The 23,025-nt window shown below is 37.9% G+C and overlaps 2 protein-coding genes across 2 annotated transcripts in view; one reads left to right on the top strand and one right to left on the bottom strand.

Annotated features, from left to right (window-relative positions):
• LOC142101166 (uncharacterized) overlaps positions 1–20,401 on the bottom strand; it is a 91,843-nt gene extending 71,442 nt beyond the window's left edge. Inside the window, exons 1-3 of the mRNA XM_075185418.1 lie at positions 20,295–20,401; positions 12,253–12,396; positions 4,012–4,051 (exon numbers count right to left, since the gene is read on the bottom strand). Of these exons, the coding sequence (XP_075041519.1) occupies positions 4,012–4,051; positions 12,253–12,302 (90 nt within the window). The 5' untranslated portion in view covers positions 12,303–12,396; positions 20,295–20,401. The remainder of the gene's footprint in view (positions 1–4,011; positions 4,052–12,252; positions 12,397–20,294) is intronic.
• LOC142101164 (ectonucleoside triphosphate diphosphohydrolase 8-like) overlaps positions 16,056–23,025 on the top strand; it is a 31,080-nt gene continuing 24,110 nt past the window's right edge. Inside the window, exons 1-2 of the mRNA XM_075185415.1 lie at positions 16,056–16,130; positions 17,720–17,857. Of these exons, the coding sequence (XP_075041516.1) occupies positions 17,732–17,857 (126 nt within the window). The 5' untranslated portion in view covers positions 16,056–16,130; positions 17,720–17,731. The remainder of the gene's footprint in view (positions 16,131–17,719; positions 17,858–23,025) is intronic.

Genomic DNA, 23,025 nt, shown 5'->3' with positions numbered 1-23,025 from the left:
AAAGAAATTCAAAGTACCACTCTCTATTAACAATGTTCTTTTTTGGGGGTGGAGTGAGGGAAGGAAATACATTTACATTTAGTACGGATGTTGTTAATACTGTTACACATTTTAATTATTGAGGGGTCTATTTGCGAGCATTTCTCTGATAAAATGATTTTCTATCGCTACTTATTATAGACCCCCAAGGGGTATATTTACTAAACTGCGGGTTTGAAAAAGTGGAGATGTTGCCTATAGCAACCAATCAGATTCTAGCTGTCATTTTGCAGAATATACTAAATAAATAACAGCTAGAATCTGATTGGTTGCTATAGGCAACATCTCCACTTTTCACACAGTAAATCTAGCCCTAAATCTCTATTCAAGAACATACTTCTTCAATTAAGCACACACTGTACTAAGGGCATGGCTCTGTTACTAAATGATGAGTTTACAACAGAATTTGATTTTGCACAACTAAATTAGAAAATAGTTCAGTGATGCCAAGCCAGTGTGTCAGGACATAGTTACGTCACACCACTAGGTAGGGCAAGTCGCAAGTATTTAGCCAAGGCAAGCAAAAGTCTTTAACAAAAAAGAAAGAAAAATCTTGAAGATTTGTCATGGTGAAATGTACCGTACATTACTTTAACATTTTAACAGAAAAAAATTAAATAGTTGAGATTTTCTGTGTATTCTCACTTTCCAATGATTCTACTTTTATTTAGCACAGGCTGTGTGTCACAAAAAAGTGAATTTCATGACACGTGCGTCACATCGTGAACAAGGCTGGGAACCACTGCTGTAGTCTAAGGTTTAACCTCACACATCTAACATCCTCTCAGTACTATCTCCCATTCATCAGATGAGCATGCTGATTTTCAATCTACACGAGCTTGCTGCATGACCTCAAACTTACATACACATACAGAAAAACAGTAAATTGTCCGAAGAGCTTGCAGTCAATATAACTAATAAATAATACTAAAATCACATATTAGTCAGCGTGTGAGAGTTTAGCCACAACAAGTATAAGTGATATGCTAAACTGTCCTAGAGGCTTAAAGTAGCAAAAAAAATAATAATTAGAACTGATGAATAGAGCTTTCAACTGAAAGGAAACTAAACCAGAAAGATTAGAAACAGACCAAAATGACATTTTTGCAAGAAACCAGATGGAACTTGTTCAACTTTTTCTGTTACACTGACTGTTGTAAGAGACATAAGTTGTGCAGTAACGGTCCGTCAGACCGCTTATCATGAATATTCTATCTTGTATTCATTGCGCCAATAATTTGTTCCTTGTTTTGGCAGATTGTATTTCCTGTTTTCTAGATCATGAAAGCATGAAAAATCATTTATATATAGAAACATTAGGCCTGATTCATAACGTAAAGTAAAGCAAACAAAATGAGTAACTTTTCACCTTGGCAAAAGCATGTTGCATTGGAGGGAGGCAAATTTAAAACGTGATGGCAGATTTATAGTTGGGGTAGGGCATATTCTAGATCATCTTTCAGTGTACAAATAAAGCTGTTAAGTATTTGTGTGCTACATGAAAAAAACAGCCAGGGGTGTTTTTTTTCCAGGGCAAAATAATAAACTAATCTGCACCCCTTGTATTGCAACATGGTTTTGTCCAGGAGAGAACTTACTCCTTTTTTTTTAATTACTTTCCTTAATGAATCAGGCCTATTGTCTACTGATCACTGGAGTGACACACAGGGCTAGATTTACTAAACTGCGGGTTTGAAAAAGTGGGGATGTTGCCTATGGCAACCAATCACATTCTAGCTTTCATTTCTTTAGTACCTTCTACAAAATGACAGCTAGAATCTGATTGGTTGCTATAGGCAACATCTCCACTTTTTCAAACCCGCAGCTTAGTAAATCTAGCCCGCAGTCTGATATACTTCTAACCCTCAAAAGAGCTACACATTACAATTAATTTCAAGAATAGGTCAGAGCTAGGCCCCGCTGGCTGCCTCTGACACCCCCCCCCCCCCCCACCCCACCGGGCTACAGCTTTTACATTATTATCTATCTTTGGGTGACTTTAATTTTCTGGCTTGTGCATGATACATCCCTTTGTCTTTCTCCTGCCCTTTTCAACAATATTTGACATCAACATCAGAGTTGTTTATTGCTGCATTTTAAATTGCATTAACAATTTAACTCTGACGTTGATCTAAAATAATGACTGAGCAAAAACAATGGTTGAAAACAATAGATAAACTAGTAGCCTTCACAAACACCACCAGAAATTACAAGTGAGAAAATATTTGGACATTTACCGATACATATACTTGACAAGTCAGCTTTAAAGCATTCTACATAAAAAAAATAATAATGAATTAAGGAATAAATAATAAATAAATAGAACTATGGATAAAACACGAACTTCTAGCAATATAATCTAATAAGAGAAAATGATATTGGATACTAACCAGTGGTCAAAGTGCAAATTTAGAAGTGGTGGTATGAAAAATGTAATGGGAATGTAAGTGAAAGGAATTTTGTAGTTTTACAATGAAAGTAGTAGGAGGATTGCATACCACCGTATACACCCCCACAATGACCACTGACACTAACCATGTCTTCTGGCAGTCACCATAAGTATCCAGACTTTCTAAGAATATTTTTTTTCAATCTTAGCATGTTATAATAATCAAACCTTCCATCTGCAAGTTGGAAAGCATAAAAAGTTCATATTTTTAAAACAGGATGTGCCAACATTTTATAACCTGTGACCCTTTAAGGCGAAACCAAAAAACAGACTTGCAAACTTGAGAAAAATTATGAAGCAAAAAAAGTCCATGGACCTGATTCATTAAGGAAAGTTAAGTAAAACATTTGAGTAAGTAGTGTCCTGGACAAAACCATGTTACAATGCAAGGGGTGAAAAAAAGTTTTCTATTTTTCACATAAGTTAAATACTGTCTGTTTTTCATGTAGCACACAAATATCAACTTTACATTTCAGTATACAAATAAGCTATCAAGTATTTAACTTATGTGCAAAATAGAAAACTAGTTTGCACCCCTTGCAGTGTAGCATGGTTTTGTCCAGGAGACTCCTTACCGTATATACTCGTGTATAAGCCGAGTTTTTCAGCATACTTTTGTATGCTGAAAAAGGGCACTCGGCTTATACACGGGTGAACTTACCTGGTGTCCGGTCCCTCGGCTGTCAACTTCTGCATATGCGTTCCAACAACAGGAAGTTCGACATTTGTTGCGTTCCAAATGCCGAACTTCCTGTTGTTGGAACGCATATGCGTTCCACTGCCGGGTAAGTGAAAAAAAACTAACTCACTTAACTCACTCTCTCTCTCTCTCTCTCTCTCTCCTTTTTTTTTTTTTTTTTTTTTTAATTTACAGTGCAATTACATAATGAACAAACAATACAGCCCCCATGTTCATACATTTATATCCCTACCCCTTATATACCCCTTTATTAAGGTTAGGTTGTACCCAATGATTTTATAATAATTTATGAATGTTCCTTGTCATCTAGCTAAAAATGATTTCATAGATTGAACCTATCATTTTTATTTAGGTTTTTAAATTAGCGCTCTTTTTCACCCTAGGCTTATACTCGAGTCAATAAGTTTTCCCAGTTTTTTATGTAGTAAAATTAGGTGCCTCGGCTTATATTCGGGTCGACTTATACTCGAGTATATACGGTACTCAATTTTTTTTAAATTAACTTTCCTTAATGAATCAGGCCCCATGTCTATAGGAAAGGATCTTGGACATTGCAATTAACATGCAAATAATACAGGTATGGGAGATTATCAAGGATGAAGGTCCTCCGAGCTAACTGCATGCATGCCATGTGTTTCCATGACGGATTTTAGACACACATAGAATATAATTCTACAGTGCTTGTGTATACACAACATGAATAGCGGTTATGAATAACAGAAGAGTAATTGCTAACAAAGCATCTCACCATTTCGGTTCAACAACTATCACTTAGGACTGAACTCACAAAACAATACCTTTAGGTGGCGCTATGTCTACTTACATTTACAATTGGTATGAATAGCTGCTGTTCTTGGGGAATTCTCACTGAAAAAGAATAAACGTAATCAAATTCAAACCTGTGAAAGAGACATTATCCCCAGTACATACAATGAAACATTCAAAATCAATATCTGAAATATCGACAATTAAATGAGTGAGTCTCTGGATTAAATTGTTAAAGTTGAGATAACTAATCACAAATAAATATCAATCATATATTTATTACAGAAATGGTTTATGGTTAGTTACAATTAATTAATTAATTAATTAATTGTAATCGACTTTAACCACACTGTCTATACTTTGTGTAATATTTTCAATATAAATGGTACTTTGTTTATGCTTATAAAAATGTATCTAGTTTAAAAATATAATAACGTACATAACTCAAATGTCTGTTCTGCTTTTCTTTTTATTTCCACACATTAGATATCACCATAATCATCAGTTATTTATATAGCGCCACTAATTCCGCAGCACTGTACAGAGAACTCACTCACATCAGTCCCTGCCCCATAGGAGCTTACAGTCTAAATTCCCTAACACACAGAGAGACAGACAGAGAGAGACTAGGGTCAATTTTGATAGCAGCCAATTAACCTACTACTATGTTTCTGGAGTGTGGGAGGAAACTGGAGCACCTGGAGGAAACCCACGCAAACACGGGGAGAACATACAAACTCCACACAGATAAGGCCATGGTCGGGAATTGAACTCATGACACCAGCGCTGTGAGGCAGAAGTGCTTACCACTAAGTCACCGTGTTGTATGTTGTAATAGGACGTACGCAATCGCACTGGTGAGCACAGACAGACGCGCCATTAAGTCCTGCACTTAGTCAGATAGAGCACATATGACCTGTTTTCCTGACCTAACCTAAGATGAATGAACAATAATGTTTTGTTTTATGACCTGGTTTAGTTATTGAGATGGGCCCCTGAATACTCACAATAACCAGTACATTATCTCCACTTCTACGTATCAGTTTGGGGTATCTAAGGAACGATGTCTCCCACAGCTGTAGCTACCCCCAGCGAGATACAAGTATGTAGAGAGAAATTCCTGTTATGTTAGTAACAGTCAGTGATAGTCATATACTAATATACATAGCACTTGGATTTACTGTAGTCTGTAACTCGTTTCAGCAGCAACGGTAGTATAGGCAGACAGGATCCTGCTGCTGTACAAGCTTAGTAGATGACTTGTTCCATAGGCAACCAGAATTAACTATCTTAATCGTACGTACAGAGTCGGAGAGTTGCGTCGTTCTGCTATAACAAATACATATAAATTCCACTGTTACTAAATCCTACTATTATCCTGTTTCCATGCTTTCTGTAGCCATTTCAAAAGCGCTATAAATGAAACATGGTTCCTATCGACATTTAAATCCAAACAGCCAATAACAAGACTGTTTAATTAATTAGCATGTGTTATTATCAAGCTGATACAATCCTAAATCGATTCTATTCAGTTCAGTAAAGATTAACTTTATACCAGTAAAACATCTATGAACTTAAAAACATACACACACATTATATATAATATATATATTTATTTTTAAATGAAAAAATGTATTAGATTCAAATATTTCCTCAAACTATGGTTACCCCCTTGCTACCCCCACTGTAATCACCTTACAAGCCCTGAATTGTTTTCTATGTGTCTTGAAACTAGAATACACCAACTTAATGTCTTCATTCAAGATGAGCAGACTGCCACCCAGTGGTGGGAATGCTTCCACACACCAATGGGTGATTTACAGTTGGACATAAATTTTTCCTGGGCACCAGTTTTCATCAATGCCCCACACCCATCCGTATTATGAACTCTCACAGGACTGAGCTAATCAACTAGTCCACCGACACCTTCCTTAACGAGTCTCCAGTTAATTAGGTGTAACGACATTTAGTGGTTTGGGCCAGATAGTCGAGAAAATCGATACAACTGCACCAGGGAGATGACTGAGCGTGACAAGATCAAGGGCAAGGGCTGGCTGGCAAATTTTAGCCCGGGGGACATGATTCGATTTAGCAGCCTATTAGGAAGATTTTAAAGGATAAAAAATGCAGGTGGCCCAGTGACTCAGCCTAAGGTAGCCCACTATAGGACTGACTCGGGGGACAGATGCCCACTAGCCCAGCATGCCACTGATCAGGAGAGTTAAAGATGGTTCTTAATAAGGTCCCTGTAGGTAAAGGTTGAGGTGCAGAGGTTTGAGTTCGACTGTTCTGCTGGCAATCCTTAACCTAGCGCGTGGAAGTGTAAGTCAAATTCAAGTTCAAGTCTATCGTGATAGTCTTGATGTAGTCTGGTAGATACACTGAGCTGAGGACTAACAGTAGAGGTAGATAGGCTAGGTAGAGTTTGAAGTGGGAAGCAGGTAACATTGCATTTGACGCACTGCGCAGACACACACCTTACACCAACGTCCTGGGTTGCACCTACATCCCCTTGTTCTTCGAGGAGTCTGAAGCATTCACGTATAAGTAAAGTACAGTAATGGTGTGAAAAGTTTAAAGCTTGCAGGAGCTTCATTTAGGTCTTAATTGAGAATAATGGGACATTTAATTACTTTGGTCTATATGTGCATATAAATGTGCATTCCTAGGCGCAGAGAGTGGTGTGTGCAGGACAAATAAGAGTTCAAACAAATGTAATTGAATACACAGTATATATTATTAGATCAGTGGACTGAATACAAATATATACATATGCATACACAATGCTACAGAGTCATGTTTCAATAAAATCAAGATAGCAAAAAAGTTAAATACACATCAGGTGTTCAAATAAATCAGATACATAAGTTCATATGGCTGCTGTATCCGGAAGCTTAAAGCAACAAAACCCAATTGATATGTTGCACCTTGAGTGACAAATATTGAAGCGCAATAGGGTAGATTTTTGGAGTAATTGTTTTCCACAATAGGTGATTTAAATCACAGAGAGTAAGGTGGTCCCGGGGTAATTACTGGTGTCTGTCTCCTCACAGGGCTTATATCAGTTCAATGCCAGTAAGGATAGAAGACTCATAGGCAGCTGTTGCATTACCTGTATCTATTTTGGCCAGGAGTAACTTCCTTCCTAATGCTGGATACAGATGGAGTCAAGTGACAAGACCCATCGTACCACACACATGGTCACCACGTGGACAGATGCCGACGTTTGGTGCTTTGCTGTCCGACCATGGTCATGCGGCATTGGATTTAAGGCAGGATGGAACCTTCTTGGCTATGCCAAACAATTCTGGGTGGCACACATGGTGATATCAAGTCATTAAGGCCAATCCGAATTAGTTAGACCTATCATATGTTGATAGTGACTGGCTGAAATGCGTACTGTTGTCTTCCAGTTTGGGCAGCCACAACACTGGTCCACTCAGGTGCAACGACTGGATCTACCCATTCATGCACACCTTTAGTCTTAGTAATGATTCCATACAATCATGGTTTATCCTACTACACTGATGTTATAATGTGGGGGAAGTGTACAGTCACTCCGTTACTGAGCCTTTCAGATCAAACTTCTCTGCAAATGCAATATGTGAGGCAATCTGCAACAATATGCTATGTTTATACTGGGCCAAAGGGTTTATTTCAAACATTCCATGCACAAGTTTTAGTCTTCCCCCAGTTATATACTGCAGGACATGTGGGGAAGTCCAAGCTATTACCCAAGCCTCACGTCACTACACATTACAGCTCACATCCCACCACCATCTGCAGAACACATTTAGTGCGTGTGTCTCATCGACATACCATCGTTTTCAAGTTTATTTACAGGCGGCTGAGTGATCAGAGAATTTGGAATGGGTTTGGTAATGTTTCATTGTTGTTTTATGGATCTTATAAACATTTAACACGAGTGCAAGAGTTCTTGATGTCAGCGAACGGTCATGGGAACGAGGTTTTATGAGTTTAGAACATGTGATTCTTCAGTTGTTTGCATCACAGTGCTGGATCATGTGCAGGTTTTCCAAATTTAATGTTGATTTAACAATCATTACGCATTTGTTTTACTTACACAAGTAGATATAAGTCCTTTAACATGAACAATACTTAAAAAGGCCCCTTCTAGATGAACAGGTAATGGGTACTCCAATTCCACCAGCATGTATCTGTAGGGGATATGTATATGGACAATTCCCCATTGCCCACACCATGCACTCTAAGCCATCAGTTCCCAATGCTGGGTATGTGGACATTAGACAGAGGAAGCATCCTGACAGGTAATAGACAGGAGAGGCCAGAGGAGATCTACAGGGACTGCATGACAGCCTGGAAAGCAACGGGATGATGCAATGGGAGACAAATCCTCCCCACCACTAAGATTTAGTTCAAGAGCTGGCACTTCATTTCAGACACTCTGAAGTCTTCAATTACTCCCAGACTGAAAATGCAATCACAACCTCATTTAATCAGAGTTACTGTAAACCAAACAATTCTCTGAACGTGCAGCATTATGAAAACCAATCCTATTCGATACATGAAGAACACAAAGACAGAACATTACTAAATAGAATTTAATTTGACAAAAAGTCACAATGCTTACTGAGTAAAATGTTGATAACAAATTGACATACATAAATATAAAGGCAAAACAGTTCCTTTAAATAAACTAGAAATAAAACACAGCAATGGAAAACGAATACTCAAATTTCACATACTCTGCTGCCTGGGAAAGGGTAAATTAGGAGAAATTGCCATAATTGTGCAGAATTAAATATTTTGTAATATTCAAATGGTTTATAAACCTGTGGTAACAAGAATGTGTCAGAAGATGGAGCTGAAGTACCTCCTATGAATACATTGTGGACTGTTACAAGATCCTATTGATTGTAATGCAACAGAAATATTGCTGGATTATACCATCATCATCATTTATTTATTTATATATATAGCGCCACTAATTCTGCAGAGCTGTACAGAGAACTCACTCACATCAGTCCCTGCCCCATTGGAGCTTACAATCTAAATTCCCTAACACACACACACACACACACAGACTAGGGTCAAATTGATACCAGCCAATTAACCTACTATACCAAATATACTCATCTGCTATCATTGTCATTACTTGTAAATGTCATCTTTCTAAATATTTTTCCTTTACAAATAATTATATGCACGTTTATGTTCATATGTTTGTTGTACAAATTGGCATATTCTGATGGCGACATGACTTATTGTAAGATATTCTGTAAATATCAAAATGTTGATTTAACTTGTCTTTAGGATTGTCTTCCTTTGTCCTCTGCATTCTCTAACGTCATATTGTCATTTTTCCACCTTCTGATGCTAATGTGGTAAAATGAGTTTGGTTTAGTTTAACTACCACAATAAAACTTTACTTTTATAGAGTACACATTATCTAGTCATTTTTTAATTTCATATTTTAATTACTTAATCAGTGATCCACGTTAAACAGGTAGGAGATGCATAGACATATCTACTAATCTACTTAAGCACTAACTAAAAAAGGAAGTTTTTTACAGTCAAAATAAGGATGTTTTAATAGAGTATAGTGTAAACTGTATAGTCATTCTATTAAATATATTTTTAAGAACATTTTCAAATTCCTACACATTTATAGAATACATTCCATTGCAAACACCATACATATTGTATTACTTTTATAATTATTATTATATTTTATCTATATAGTGAAAACATATCACCCACCAATAATTTTATTAAGGCACATAAGTCCCTGATCTTGTAGATCGGTGATAAGCAACTTGAAATACTTAGAAGGCCGCACATAACCCCCCTTTAAGATAAAAAAATAATTAAAAAACAGCGTGAAAATGGCCTCGTCACTCTTAAAAAACTGCCCCCACATGCCCCTAACGTGCTCCAAAATGCCCCCACATGCCACTCAATACCCCACTTGTCACAAAATGCACCAACGTGCCCCAGACCCACACAAGCCCTCAGATCCTACATGTGATCCAAAACTATCCCAACATGCCCCCAACATGGTACATAGAACCCCTGACATGTCCATGCAAGCCCCTAAGACTTTCCCAAATGCCCACAACATGTTCCTCACATGCCACCAGACCACCCCACATGCCATCAGACCTCCCTACATGCCCAGAAGAATTCATCACATGCCCATCAGACCTCCTCAAATGCCCCTTAATTAATTAAACTGGAATATAGGTTGAAAAACAGTAAAAGAACATTGTGTCATGGGAAAAATTGGGTTCTGTTGAATGATATGCACGGCGGCTCAGTGGTTAGAACTTCTGCCTCACATCACTCGGATCATGAGTTCAATTCCCGACCATGGCCTTATCTGTGTGGAGTTTGTATATTCTCCCCTTGTTTGTGTGGGTTTCCTCCTGGTGCTCTGGTTTTCTCCCACACTCCAAAAAACATACTGGTAGCTTAATTGGCTGCTAACAAATTAACTCTAGTTTGTGTGTGTATGTGTTAGGGATTTTAAACCCCAATGGGGCAGGGACTGATGTGAGTGAGTTCTCTGTACAGCGCTGAGGAATTAGTGGCGCTATATAAATAAATGGAGATGATGATGATGTACAGACACGTGTTAAGGGAAAAAGACACAGGCAAGATACGCACAGAATAGCTTCTACCTTAAAGAAAAGGTCCATTGTTCTGAACATTTTGTTTCAAATAGGCTCATAGGGTTGATTTTGCAAATATAATCCCCTACCTGGCTTAAACCATTGGTTAGGTACACTCTCTAGAACAGTAAAGAGATGGTGTTACCGCTGTACCTCTTGAATGGAAAATTAAAAGACTAAATAGCCATGTAGATAAATCAGCAAGATGTCAAAGCAATGTTACATTACACATCAATGAGGTTTTATGTGCTTATGACAAGTTCATTTTAATAATATTCTAGATGAGTGTTTGTGATTAGCACTCGAGGATAATATCCTGTTGTGAGTCAGAGGAGAGCAGAACACTAAGTTTCTACAACAGAAAGGTCGGATGACATTTAATATGAGAAGTAGTAATGTTTGTATCATAATAACATTGTAACAATCCTGCCATTGTTACTGCTCTGGGTGCTTCAGAGCAGCTACAAATTAAGTTTTAACCTATTACTGGAGAGAATGTTATGTTTATGGTGCTAGGTACTGTGTTAGCAGCCCTGTCAACATTGGTGAGGATGTATGAGCATGCCTACCCACAATGACTTTGCAACTAAGAAATGAGAATCCCCTCCAATCACCACTGTTTTATGTGCCCCGACTTTACAAACTCTTTGCTGTCGGTACGGGTGGCGTAAAAAGCAGACCTATATTCATTAACATTTGGATTCTCAAACGTGTGTCTCAAAGACTGTTGAAGATCTGATTACAGATGAGAGGGGCATGTTTGGACAAATGGCTTGTTTGTAGATATTTGGATGTTATACAGTCATTGATAAGGATAGTATATCTTCAGCAGATAGATGAGGTATTTGGTGAATCTCTTGTTTATTTCAGAAAGCCAGTGAATTGACGGCCTTGGACCTCAATAGAGATGTAACAGGTGGGAATGGTACGTTAAGTCCCGTCATCAGAAATCATGGGGCTCAGGACAGATGTTCAAAACTTTATGCAGAACATGGCAAGTAGAATGGTTTAGTAGAATAAATATATTCCCACTGCTTCAGAGTGAGCATTGTTTGAAAGATTCCAGGGTTGAAATTATTTACTCTAAAGCCTCAATAATACCTGATGTTTCTGAGTGATCTGTCACCACTTGTGTGGATTTACTTAGACCATGAAGTGACATTCAATTTTCTCAGTCAATATGTGCCACATTTCAGAGCTTCCACTGAAGAGAACATAAAAATCATCCCCACATCCAAACAAAGTGACAACACAATGCTGCTTACAGACCCACAAGAAATGTACTTTGCAAGGGCCGGTGTATACTTTTATTGTATTTGTACTCTTTGCTTTTGCTAGACATATTAGTATCATTATATAAGCTGTGTCCTCTGCAATCTTTCTCGTCGATGTCATGTTCATCCTATCTTGACAGCGACATGTCTGCTATCTCCTCTCCACTCTTATGGAGAAAGCTGAAGAATGCAACAAACCACTACGATCCAATCTTTTGCTGCCAAGTCTGTTTGACTATATCGCACAATTACATTCTGTCCCATATGCAAAACATCTGGTGTGGCATCATATTGGCAAAAAATTGATAACTTCTTCCCTTTCTGAAAGTATGGTGTCTAGAACACACTTTCCACATAAACTATTGAATTCACTTTCCTTGTTCCAAGATAAATAATAAGCTTGAACTTGGATTATGCAGCATTGGATCATAATCTGATATTAATTTGTGGACGCCAAGAGAATTCCTGTTGTGTGAATCTCCGGTCCTTTGAAAACTCTCAGTGAACGCCAAATTCCTAGAGGCAAAAAACACCATCACACGCAGTAATCGTTCCAAAGATTCTCTGTATAATCTCCATTTCTCTCTGTATATTGTATGGCATGTCCTTTAATATATTTATTTTATTATTATCAACCCTGGGTATGGTACTTGGGTCGTATTTATCCCACATACTATAATCAAATATGATTGCTGGATATTGGATAACGAGTCTAAGAGATTTAGGGAATAAAAATGAATCCCCCAATATTAACTCTGGGAGAGCCATTTGTATCCACTTCTGTTTTGGGTGTTTAAACCACATGTATAGTAGTGGTGGTAGTATGAGGGGCTCTGAGGTCAGGAGCAGCTAGATGTCCTCATTATAAACATTTAAATTAAGTAATTATAGAGTTTATACTGTAAATTAAGTTAGTGATTGGGTATAGGATTGTTCTAAATAAGTAGAGAAGTTGGAGAGGAGGCATCATTTTAAGAAAATGTAAGTTACCTAAGAGAGATATTTCATAGTGTTTGTTGTGTTTTTTTGGATTAAGGGAATTTATTTGAGAGATATGATTTTGAGTGGAGAAAATGGTAAGAGTATCCTGGGGTATCATGGAATAGGAACAAACAAATGGAAGTTTACCTTTCAGTATAATCAGAGATCATCATCACCATTTATTTATATAGCACCACTAATTCCGCAGCGCTGTAGAGAGAACTCACTCACATCAGTCCCTGCCCCATTGGGGCTTACAGTCTAAATTCCCTAACATACACACACAGATAAACACAGAGACTAGGGTCAATTTGTTAGCAGCCAATTAACCTATCATTATGTTTTTGGAGTATGGTAGGAAACTGGAGCACCTGGAGGAAACCCACGCAAACACGGGGAGAACATACAAACTCCTCACAGATATGTCCATGGTCAGGAATTGAACTCATGACCCCAGTGCTGTGAGGCACAAGTGCTAACCACTACACCACCGTGCTACCCCAGACATGGAGGAGGAATGTGAATAAGACCTTGCTGTGTAATAGAAGATTGGTGAGTAAACATGAACCAGGACAAGTTAAGAACTTATTTGAGGAAGTGTAAGAATTACATAATTTGTACAATTTGGTGGGGCTTTAACTTTCATTTCAATAAGACCATTCATTTCAATAGGGTTTCTACATGTATACATTGAAATGAATGGGCACACTGAAATAAATAGGAGCTACTCTGAGATTTTTAAACATTGCTGGTAAATTACTTTCTTAAATCACGAAAATAACTAAAACTCTCTGCTTCATAGATTAGAGAGTTGAGATAAAGAATTCCCCTTTTTGGGGGGATTTCCATCAGTTTAAAAAAAGTTGAAAAATCTGCCTCCAGTAGATCCCCCAATTTCCTCCTATACAGAACAGAGGTTACATGAATTAATGGTTTGTCGCTAATCACCTGTGCTAACAGGCCCATAAACAAGCTAGTGAGAATAAGAATGGGGATAAGTGATTTGTAGACGTTTGTTGATTAAGCTGATAAATGGATTTTAAGTTAATGAATAGAATCTATTTTACATCTTATCTGTTTTTTTTCCCAGATTTTGTTTTTAAAGAGGGGAGGTCAGTTGCATGAAGTGACCTCTTAATACAGTTTATATCTGATGTATTTGTTAGGTTCAAAAATTCTGTTAAATTATGTTGTTTGTATCTTCTGATTGAAATAAATAATTTAGCAATTTGCAATTGTACTTCAAATGTGGATTACAGGAGGGCTGATTAATCTGCCCAGGTCATATCTCGATGTCAGACGTCAGATGTCTGAATGACCTATTTCTCTAGAAGTACGCGGTCTAGATTAAGTAGAAGCCAGGGAGAAATCTGTCTCGTCACATTCTCTTGGATGATGAGCCTTCTATTTATCATGTAGTTCAAATTCTTTTAGCTAATTTCATTGGAAAGTAACTTGATAGAGTGTAAGTGATCTGTCTAGGGACGGGTGAGGTACCCTATTGAAGGCTACAAATATTATTACATTATCTCCCTTGTTCTGTTTTCCTAAATTAAGTATATTCTTAAGAAACTGAACTTGATCCTCCAGGGCTTACGGCCAATGCATTCCATCGCTAGCTAACAGCTAATGTTAGATTTCTCAATGACCTACCCAAAGTGGGAATATCAACAACATTTGCAAATTCTAAATAAATCCTCTAGTCTCCCTACTTCTGCCTTCAACCAATACCTACAAAGAAGACATTTTTTAAACTTCTGCTGCCAGAATTCCTGCTAGAGCACCATTGCCTCGGCAGTCACTCATCCAAATTTTTCTACAATGAAGGCAGTAGAAGAGGCGGTATGACATACCACCGTAGACCCCCCACTTCCACCACTGTATATATATATATATATATATATATATATATACACACACACAATGATAGTGTTACAATGAAGGCAGTAGGAGAAGAGGCGGTATGACATACCCCGGTATACCTCCCCACTTCCACCACTGATTGGCGCTCTATAAATAAGCAATAATAGTAATAATATATTCATAGATTTACATTGTGCTTTTTAATGTTCCCCATCCATACTATGCCGTTTCCTATAATTACAGATTAAACTATTCAACTCGGTTCCCTATACATACAGTGGGGAAGAGGACTGACCCAGACAGATCATCAGCCTGATTCATCAAGACACGGATTAGCCCATTTTGTGCGTATCGTCCGCCAAATCACTTTGAGCATGCCCTGAACCAGCTCATACGCCAGAGCGCAGCAGCATTCAATGCATCTTCATATGCAAACCACACTTACTACAGTCTATGATATCTGGGAGGGGTTGTTAGTCAATGTACAGTAAACGCGTGCCAAACTCAAGCTCACGCAGTCACGTCAGAATCAAGCTCTGGGCATCACAACGTTACTTGTTTTCTGAGGACAGTTTTGTACACATGCTATAACATGTGTTTGCAATCACGAGCAACTGTAAAAATTAATTTTATGTTCAATAAACATTAAGATCATCCTACGAAATATATTTCATGGCAAAAAAAAAAAATAACACAAAATGTTTGTTTTTAACTGTTTTGTTATTAATTCTTATATTATTATCAGGTGACATTAATTCTATAGTCTTTTTTTTCTGTGCAAACGTATATTCCACATAGGTATAGGACGTATCCTGCAGTGTCTTGTGTAGAAGAGCAGAGCAGACCTACACTCAAATTCATCAGCGCACGTATCGTCAGATCCTACTGGTTGAATTCGGCAGTATGCAGAGCCGATTAATGTGCGTTTTAAAACAAACGCACGTTGCGCTCAGAGTGCGTGCCTTACCGTTTAACACCAAGAGATTATTTACTGTAATGCACATTTTATATTTTATAATAGTACAATAACTGTTTCTGCTTTAGAGCACGGAATTATTACTAGTTCCAACTGTATTTGTACAGACTGTGAACTGTGCATTTGTGAACTGTCAGTATTCTGTAAACTAAAACACTGTCTCAGCACACAGGAATATTTACATTGAGATTACATTGTTTCTCTCTTCCCTTCAGCTTCCCTTGGCAAGTCAATGTTATGAAACTTTGTGCCAGTGGAGAAGTTTGGCATTCGTCCCCCTGCAGGTAATTGGACACCTGTCGGAAAGGAGGGGCTGTGCACAAACTGCATCGCACACACAATGACACTACACACAATGTACCTTGACCCAAGTGGAGAGGGACTTCCAGAGGAAATCTCCACTGGCTGTGGTTGACACTAACAAAGACAGGTACGTCCCCTCGTTACCCGGCATTTCCCGTTACAGTAAGACCTCCCTGCTCTTCACAATCTATCACAAAACCTTCTTTGTCTCCAGCAGTGTTTCATAATTTCTCACTGTATTCCTGAAGCCACAAAACACTCACATGTAGACATTAAGCTAAATATTTGTCTCAATAGTTCTAAGCTATTTACAACTTCTCTGGATCTAGTCTTATTATATTGTACATGACACGCTAGATGGAAGGTCTGACTTTCTTTGTATAAATAACTGACTGTACTCCACAACTCCATAGACAAGTGCGAAAACGTCGGTGACAGCAGAAAGCCTCTTTCTTACTATTAAACTTAATTCCTAACGTTTTAAGAATTCAGGAAATGATTTCGAAACTTTCTAACATCTCCAGTGAGCAAACAAATACACAGATATTGTATAAATACACTATTGCAAAATGTAATTAACATATCTTTATGGCAGGGTTTTTCTATCTTTCTCCATAAAATGATGACTAGAATGTTAATTACTCACGTAGGCATATGTCCAGACATTATGCTTGTAGATTGAAAGTTTTGTGCCAATTACATTGTACTTTCATCATGTTTACCACCGTGTATTGAGGGGATCTTTGTGATTATGTCAAGTTAAACCTTCACTTACTGCTTTCAGGGTAGATTCTTTAGATCAAGACGATCTGTTATGTGGGGGTCATTCTGTGACACCCAGCTACCTAAAGAGCTTACAGCTTCAACAATTTTGCAGATTACCTCATTTTCTGCATAGTATTTGGCCTGTGACCATAAATTTATAACAGCAATGTGGTCCCCGTCATGCAGATGATTGATAAATACTATAGAATTGTAAAATGTATACGCTTTTGCTTTCAATGTGGAATTTTTCATTTATATTTAATGAGGTAGAATAAACTATTTTCTGAAAACTGTTTAATGTAAGAATAAAACCTACAACACAATAGATTGCCTCCTTAAAGGACCAATGAGCCACAGAATTAAATTTTTTAGACATGAACAGTAAAGGTAAAGTTCTGTATTAATCTGACATCCCACTGCAGCTCTGTTTAAAAGTAAAATATTATTTGCCTACCCCATCATACACTATCTTTACAGCTGTGTCCTGATGGTATATAATAAGGGTCAAAAACTGAGGCCGCAGTCATTTCAGCTACTGTGACATTGCTGACTTTGCCTCTTTGCATCAATCAATGCTCTATGCATGATAAGTATATATATATATATATATATATATATATAATGATGTCAAATAATTATTTTACTTGGGATTTCAAGTATTAGGGACTGGATGGAAAATGCACCTTATGCCAAGCTAGACAGAACATAAAGAGAGTGTGGATGCTGATGGTTGTCCATGTAGTTCTTACCCCTAAGACATCAGTCTTAAGTTCAACTGAGAAAAATGCATCCAAAAATGGTCATGAAAAAGCTTTGGTTTAAAGATTTTCTAGCGTTGTTTGGTATGATGCACAGTCAATTAAGTACTCAGCTTAGTGTCTCAGTTAATCCGTTTGGTTGGCTCTGGTGAAACTGACTCTATATTATGCCTCTATATCTGCTACTCTGCAGGTCGATGCTGTCATGTGTAAAAACCGCAAGGGATTGGCGGTAGGATGTCTGATCATCATCTCCGTAGTGTCGGGGATTGTCGCTCTCATACTCAGCCTGGTGGGCATCAAGAATATATATAAGCCGGCACCTAACAAGGTAACGTAACCCACCACTCACACAGTTACTGAGGTGAATTAGACAGGAACAATACATCCATAGTGACTGCTCCAGCTCATAAACTGTGGTATGATCCAAAGCAGTCTGTAAAATGTCACATAATCACTTTAAGTAATTACAAGTTACTGTCCTGTGGAAATAGAAGGTTTTATTTCTGCCATTCTCTCTAAAAAAACTGAGTCTAACCTTGATTTTACATTTTCCTGCAATTTGCAGTAAGCTCGTTATAATTCAATGTACTTCTGTGAAAGCATTTTCTGCATTTGGCACATCAAGTTCCTGCGATTTACACCACAAAGTGGACAGCTGTCCTTGCTTGCTGGCAGGCCATCTATGCTGTAATAACAGGAACTGCAGCTCTGTAACTACCCATAAACAATAATCATTTATTAATTTAGGACATTCCAGTAAACAGCTATTTTCATCCTTCTCTGTCTCCCGTGGTTTGGAGTGCTCATTGTCTTGTTATGCACATAACAACACTGAAATAACTGGGAACTGCAGTGGTAGCAAAAGAATACTGCAAAGTGTACATGTATGAATCATAATTATTCTGATTACAGCAACAAAATACAGTAAAAATACAGTGTAATTATCTGAATGCACTATTGTAAGCACGGTGGCTCAGTGGTTAGCACTTCTGCCTCACAGCACTGGAGTCATGAGTTCAATTCCCGACTATGGCTTTATCTGTGAGGAGTTTGTATGTTCTCCCCGTGTTTGTGTGGGTTTTCTCCGGGTGCTCCGGTTTCCTCCCACACTCCAAAAACATACTAGTAGGTTAATTGGCTGCTTTCAAATTGATCCAAGTGTGTGCGTGTGTGTGTGTGTTAGGAAATCTAGACTGTAAGCCCCAATGGGGCATGGACTGATGTGAATGAGTTCACTGTACAGCGCTGTGGAATTAGTGGCGCTATATAAATAAATGGTGATGATGATGATATATGTGCACACATTAATACTCCACAGCTCAGATCACACAAACTTTCATCTCATTTCAATAATCTCACTCTGCGCTGCTCATCACAACAGGGCACGTCAAAGCTCCTCTATTCTTAGCTAGGAACAGTGTCTGTCTGTCTGTGCAGGCTACCAGGCTCCTCAGCAGATATATAGCCACAATCTAGGAGGGAGCAGCATGTCTATATATACACATGTACCAATTATGGCTCACTGTACAGACCCCACTGGCAGACAATCTGAGAGAAAAGAAAACACGGCACATACATCACTAGGTGAGATAGCAGAAGCCAGAATGCTTTCATACACTTCGGCCTGGTGAATGTCCTCTGTCTAAAGCTGGGTACACACAACAGGATTTTCATCCAATCAGTGCGCCGATCACACGATAAACGACCATTAGGTCTGATATTGCGTTACTGTGTATGCTCCAACGATCATGTTTTAAGGTTCCAAAGCACACTGTAGCATTAAATTTGATTTTATAAAGTGACTTAAAATCACGATCAACAATGGAACGATGTCAAGTAAATTCTGCAGTGTGTACGGACTCACAACCAGCAGTGTAGGCAGATCTCCGAAGAGTTTACAGAGTCACAATCTTTTCAGTTGATGGTTATGACAGATGAGGAGCACAGATCTGAAGATAAATCGTGTAAAACGTGTATAGTGTGTACACAGGAAGTGGCTGATCGGGACTTTCAATAGTTGGTAAAATCTTTACAGAAATCACATCTGCAATAGTTATCTGTAGTGTGTACCCAGCTTTACACTGTGCGTTAGCATTATGAAGAAAGCTGAACTTTAGTTCCCCTTTAAGGATAAATCACTGATTAGAACCATAAAATTGTTCCCTTACTTATAAATCTTATCACATAATGGGCATAGAATAGCAAATTTCTCTCTAGTATCCAGCCCTATTACTGCATCATACTGTCCTGATGGAGAGAGCTGTGACCAGGGGTGGGCCTCTATATAGCCTATTATTTCCTTTTACCTCCTTCACTATAATATTTCCAGGATGCTGCGAGAATTTATTTAAATGCCTTTGAATGTAAACAGAATGTACACAAAAAAATTTGTGCTACATCCAATAGAGCTACAATACAAACATTTGAGAAACAACGGTCTACAAATAAAATGACTGTATGCAACATTTAATTATATCTAATCTCCATTAATAGAAATTGCTGTGTAAATAGCAGGTTATAGGATTAAAAGCATACACCCTCTCACATTATTTGCACGTTATATAGAACAGGATACAGCTGAGAGAATTGAAACGCCCTGTGGTGTCTTATTCTTCACTGCCACATTCAATAAATACATATATTGATTATCCGCTACCCTACTCAAACAGGTGGCTCCCAAAACCTCAACCTGGCTGCTATCCTTTTATCTCCAGGACAGTTGCACTTCAAACCTATGCCAAATTGGATTTCCATAGATGTCTTACGTATATACAATACCACAAGCGTGCCAGGAGTTTCTTTGATTAATCTTAATTCCAGGCTTTAAAGATGACTTTGCAATGTTATTATTTTGCTGTAATATGTCATTTTTCAAGAGATTCAGGTCCAAAAAGGGGGGAATTTAGAAGGGAGGAGGGTAAGGGAGATTGTAATTTAAAATAAGATACCTATAATCTTATGAAAGACACAAAAGTAGCCACTAAAAACTAAAAATAATATATACAATATTTATTTATATGGAAAATAAATAAATATAATTTAACCAGTCAATGTTACTTCTAAATAACAACTTTTGAATGAGATCAAAACAGTTATTATTGCAATAATGACATCAAGGACAATGTTGCAAATAAACAATAAAGAGTATCTCTGAAAATAAGAGACTTTTTTAAAGGGTTATGTCTACATAGAACGAAGACATTCAGGTTCAAAAAGGGGGCACAAGGCAGGTTTGATTATAATATCCTGTTTTAATTTACTTACTTCACAACAAACCCACAAGTCAAGAGCCAGGAAAAAAAATATATGTAGATTAATAGGGAATTATCACTATTTTTCACTTAATAAAAAATCCAAAGTCCGAAATTTTAAATTGTATCTGAAGAATTCTGGGTACAGACTGTCGTCTCAGATATTTTCAATCAATAATAAAAAAAAGTAAAACTATATAGGTAAGCTATTACTATACTGTACAAACATACTATATAAACAATTACGTTAATAAAATAGTAAAGATAATAAAGGAGACAATTATTATCATATCAGCGAAACATTTCAGAAAGATAGCGGACTATTGTAAATAATACCAGCAGAATGTTGCTATACAACACAATTCATGCTGCACTCATCAAATGCAGATCGTTATAAATAAGGAAGAACTGCTATAATCCACAAAAATATTTAAGAGTGATATTGCCAAAAGTTAAATACAGTCATGGCCAAAATGTTTTGAGAATGAGACAAATATTATTTTCCACACAGTCTGCTGTCTCAGTGTTTTTATGATGGCAATTTGCAAATACTCCAGAATGTCATGATGAATTGCAATTAGTTTCACAGTCCCTCTTTGCCATGAAAATTAACTTTATCCCAAAAACAACATTTCCACTGCATATCAGCCCTGCCGCAAAAGGACCAGCTGACATCAGGTAAGTGATTTTCTCATTAACACAGGTGAGAGTGTTGATGAGGACAAGGCTGGAGATCACTCTGTCATGCTGATTGAGTTAGAATAACAGACTGGAAGCTTTAAAAGGAGGGTGGTGCTTGAAATCATTGTTCTTCCTCTGTTAGCCATGGCTACCTGCAGTCATCATTGCTTTGCACAAGAACGGCTTCACAGGCAAGGATATTGCTGCTAGTAAGATTGCACCTAAATCAACCATTTATCAGATCATCAAGAACTTCAAGGAGAGAGGTTCAATAGTTGTGAAGAAGGCTTCAGGGTGCCCTAGAATGTCCAGCAAGCACTAGTACCGTCTCCTAAAGATGATTCAGCTGCAGGATCGGGGCACCACCAGTGTAGAGCTTGCTCAAGAATGGCAGCAGGCACAGTGCACAGTAAGGTGAAGACTTTTGGAGGATGGCCTGGTGTCAAGAAGGCCAGCAAAGAAGCCACTTCTCTCCAGGAAAAACATCAGGGACAGACTGATATTCTGCAAACTTTACAGGGATTGGACTGCTGAGGACTGGGGTAAAGTCATTTTCTCTGATGAATCCCCTTTCAGATTGTTTAGGGCATCTGGCAAAACGCTTGTCCAAAGAAGGAAAGGTGAGCGCTACGATCAGTTCTGTGTCATGCCAACAGTAAACCATCTTGGGACCGTTCATGTGTGGGGTTGTTTCTCAACCAAGAGAGTGGGCTTACTCACAGTTCTGGTTAAGAACACAGCCGTGAATAAATAATGGTTCCAAAATATCCATCAAGAGCAACTTCTACCAACCATCCAAGAATAGTTTGGTGACGAACAATGCCTTTTCCAGCATGATGGAGCACCTTGCCATAAGGCAAAAGTGATAACTAAGTGACTCAGGGATCAAAACATCGAAATTTTGGGTCCATGGCCAGGAAACTCCCCAGACCTTAATCTCATTGAGAACCTGTGGTCAATCCTCAAGAGGCGGGTGGAGAAACAAAAACCCACAAATTCTGACAAACTCCAAGCATTGATTAGGCAAGAATGGGCGGCCATCAGTCAGTATGTGGCCCAGAGGTTGATTGACAGCATGCCAGGGCGAATTGCAAAGCTCTTCAAAAAGAAGAATCAACACTGTAAATATTGACTCTTAATGTAATTGTCAATAAAAGCCTTTGACACTTATGGAATGCTTGTAATTTTACTTCAGTATACCATTGCAACATTTGACTAAAAGGTCTTAAAACACTGACGCAGCAAACTTTGTGAAAACAAATACTTGTGTCATTCTCAAAGCTTTTGGCCATGACTGTATTTGAACAAGATATTATCTGGATTTGCAATTGTTTTAGGAATCACACATTCAGCTATAGTAAGCTGATTGCATAATATCACCTACTGTATAAAAAGCGTCTACAACTGGACCATGGAGCAATGGCAGAAGGTTGCCTGGGCTGATGAAGCACATTTTCTTTTACATCATGTGGATATTACATATGGAGTGTTCTGTACTGTAGCAATGTATAACACTGTATTACATATGTTGTGTTCTGTATTGTAGCAATGTATTACACTCTAT

Source organism: Mixophyes fleayi, chromosome 9 (genome assembly GCF_038048845.1).
Source record: "Mixophyes fleayi isolate aMixFle1 chromosome 9, aMixFle1.hap1, whole genome shotgun sequence".
Taxonomy (NCBI): Eukaryota; Metazoa; Chordata; class Amphibia; order Anura; family Limnodynastidae; genus Mixophyes; species Mixophyes fleayi.
Note: the sequence above shows the minus strand (reverse complement) of the source record. Positions and strands in the feature narration are given on the sequence as shown.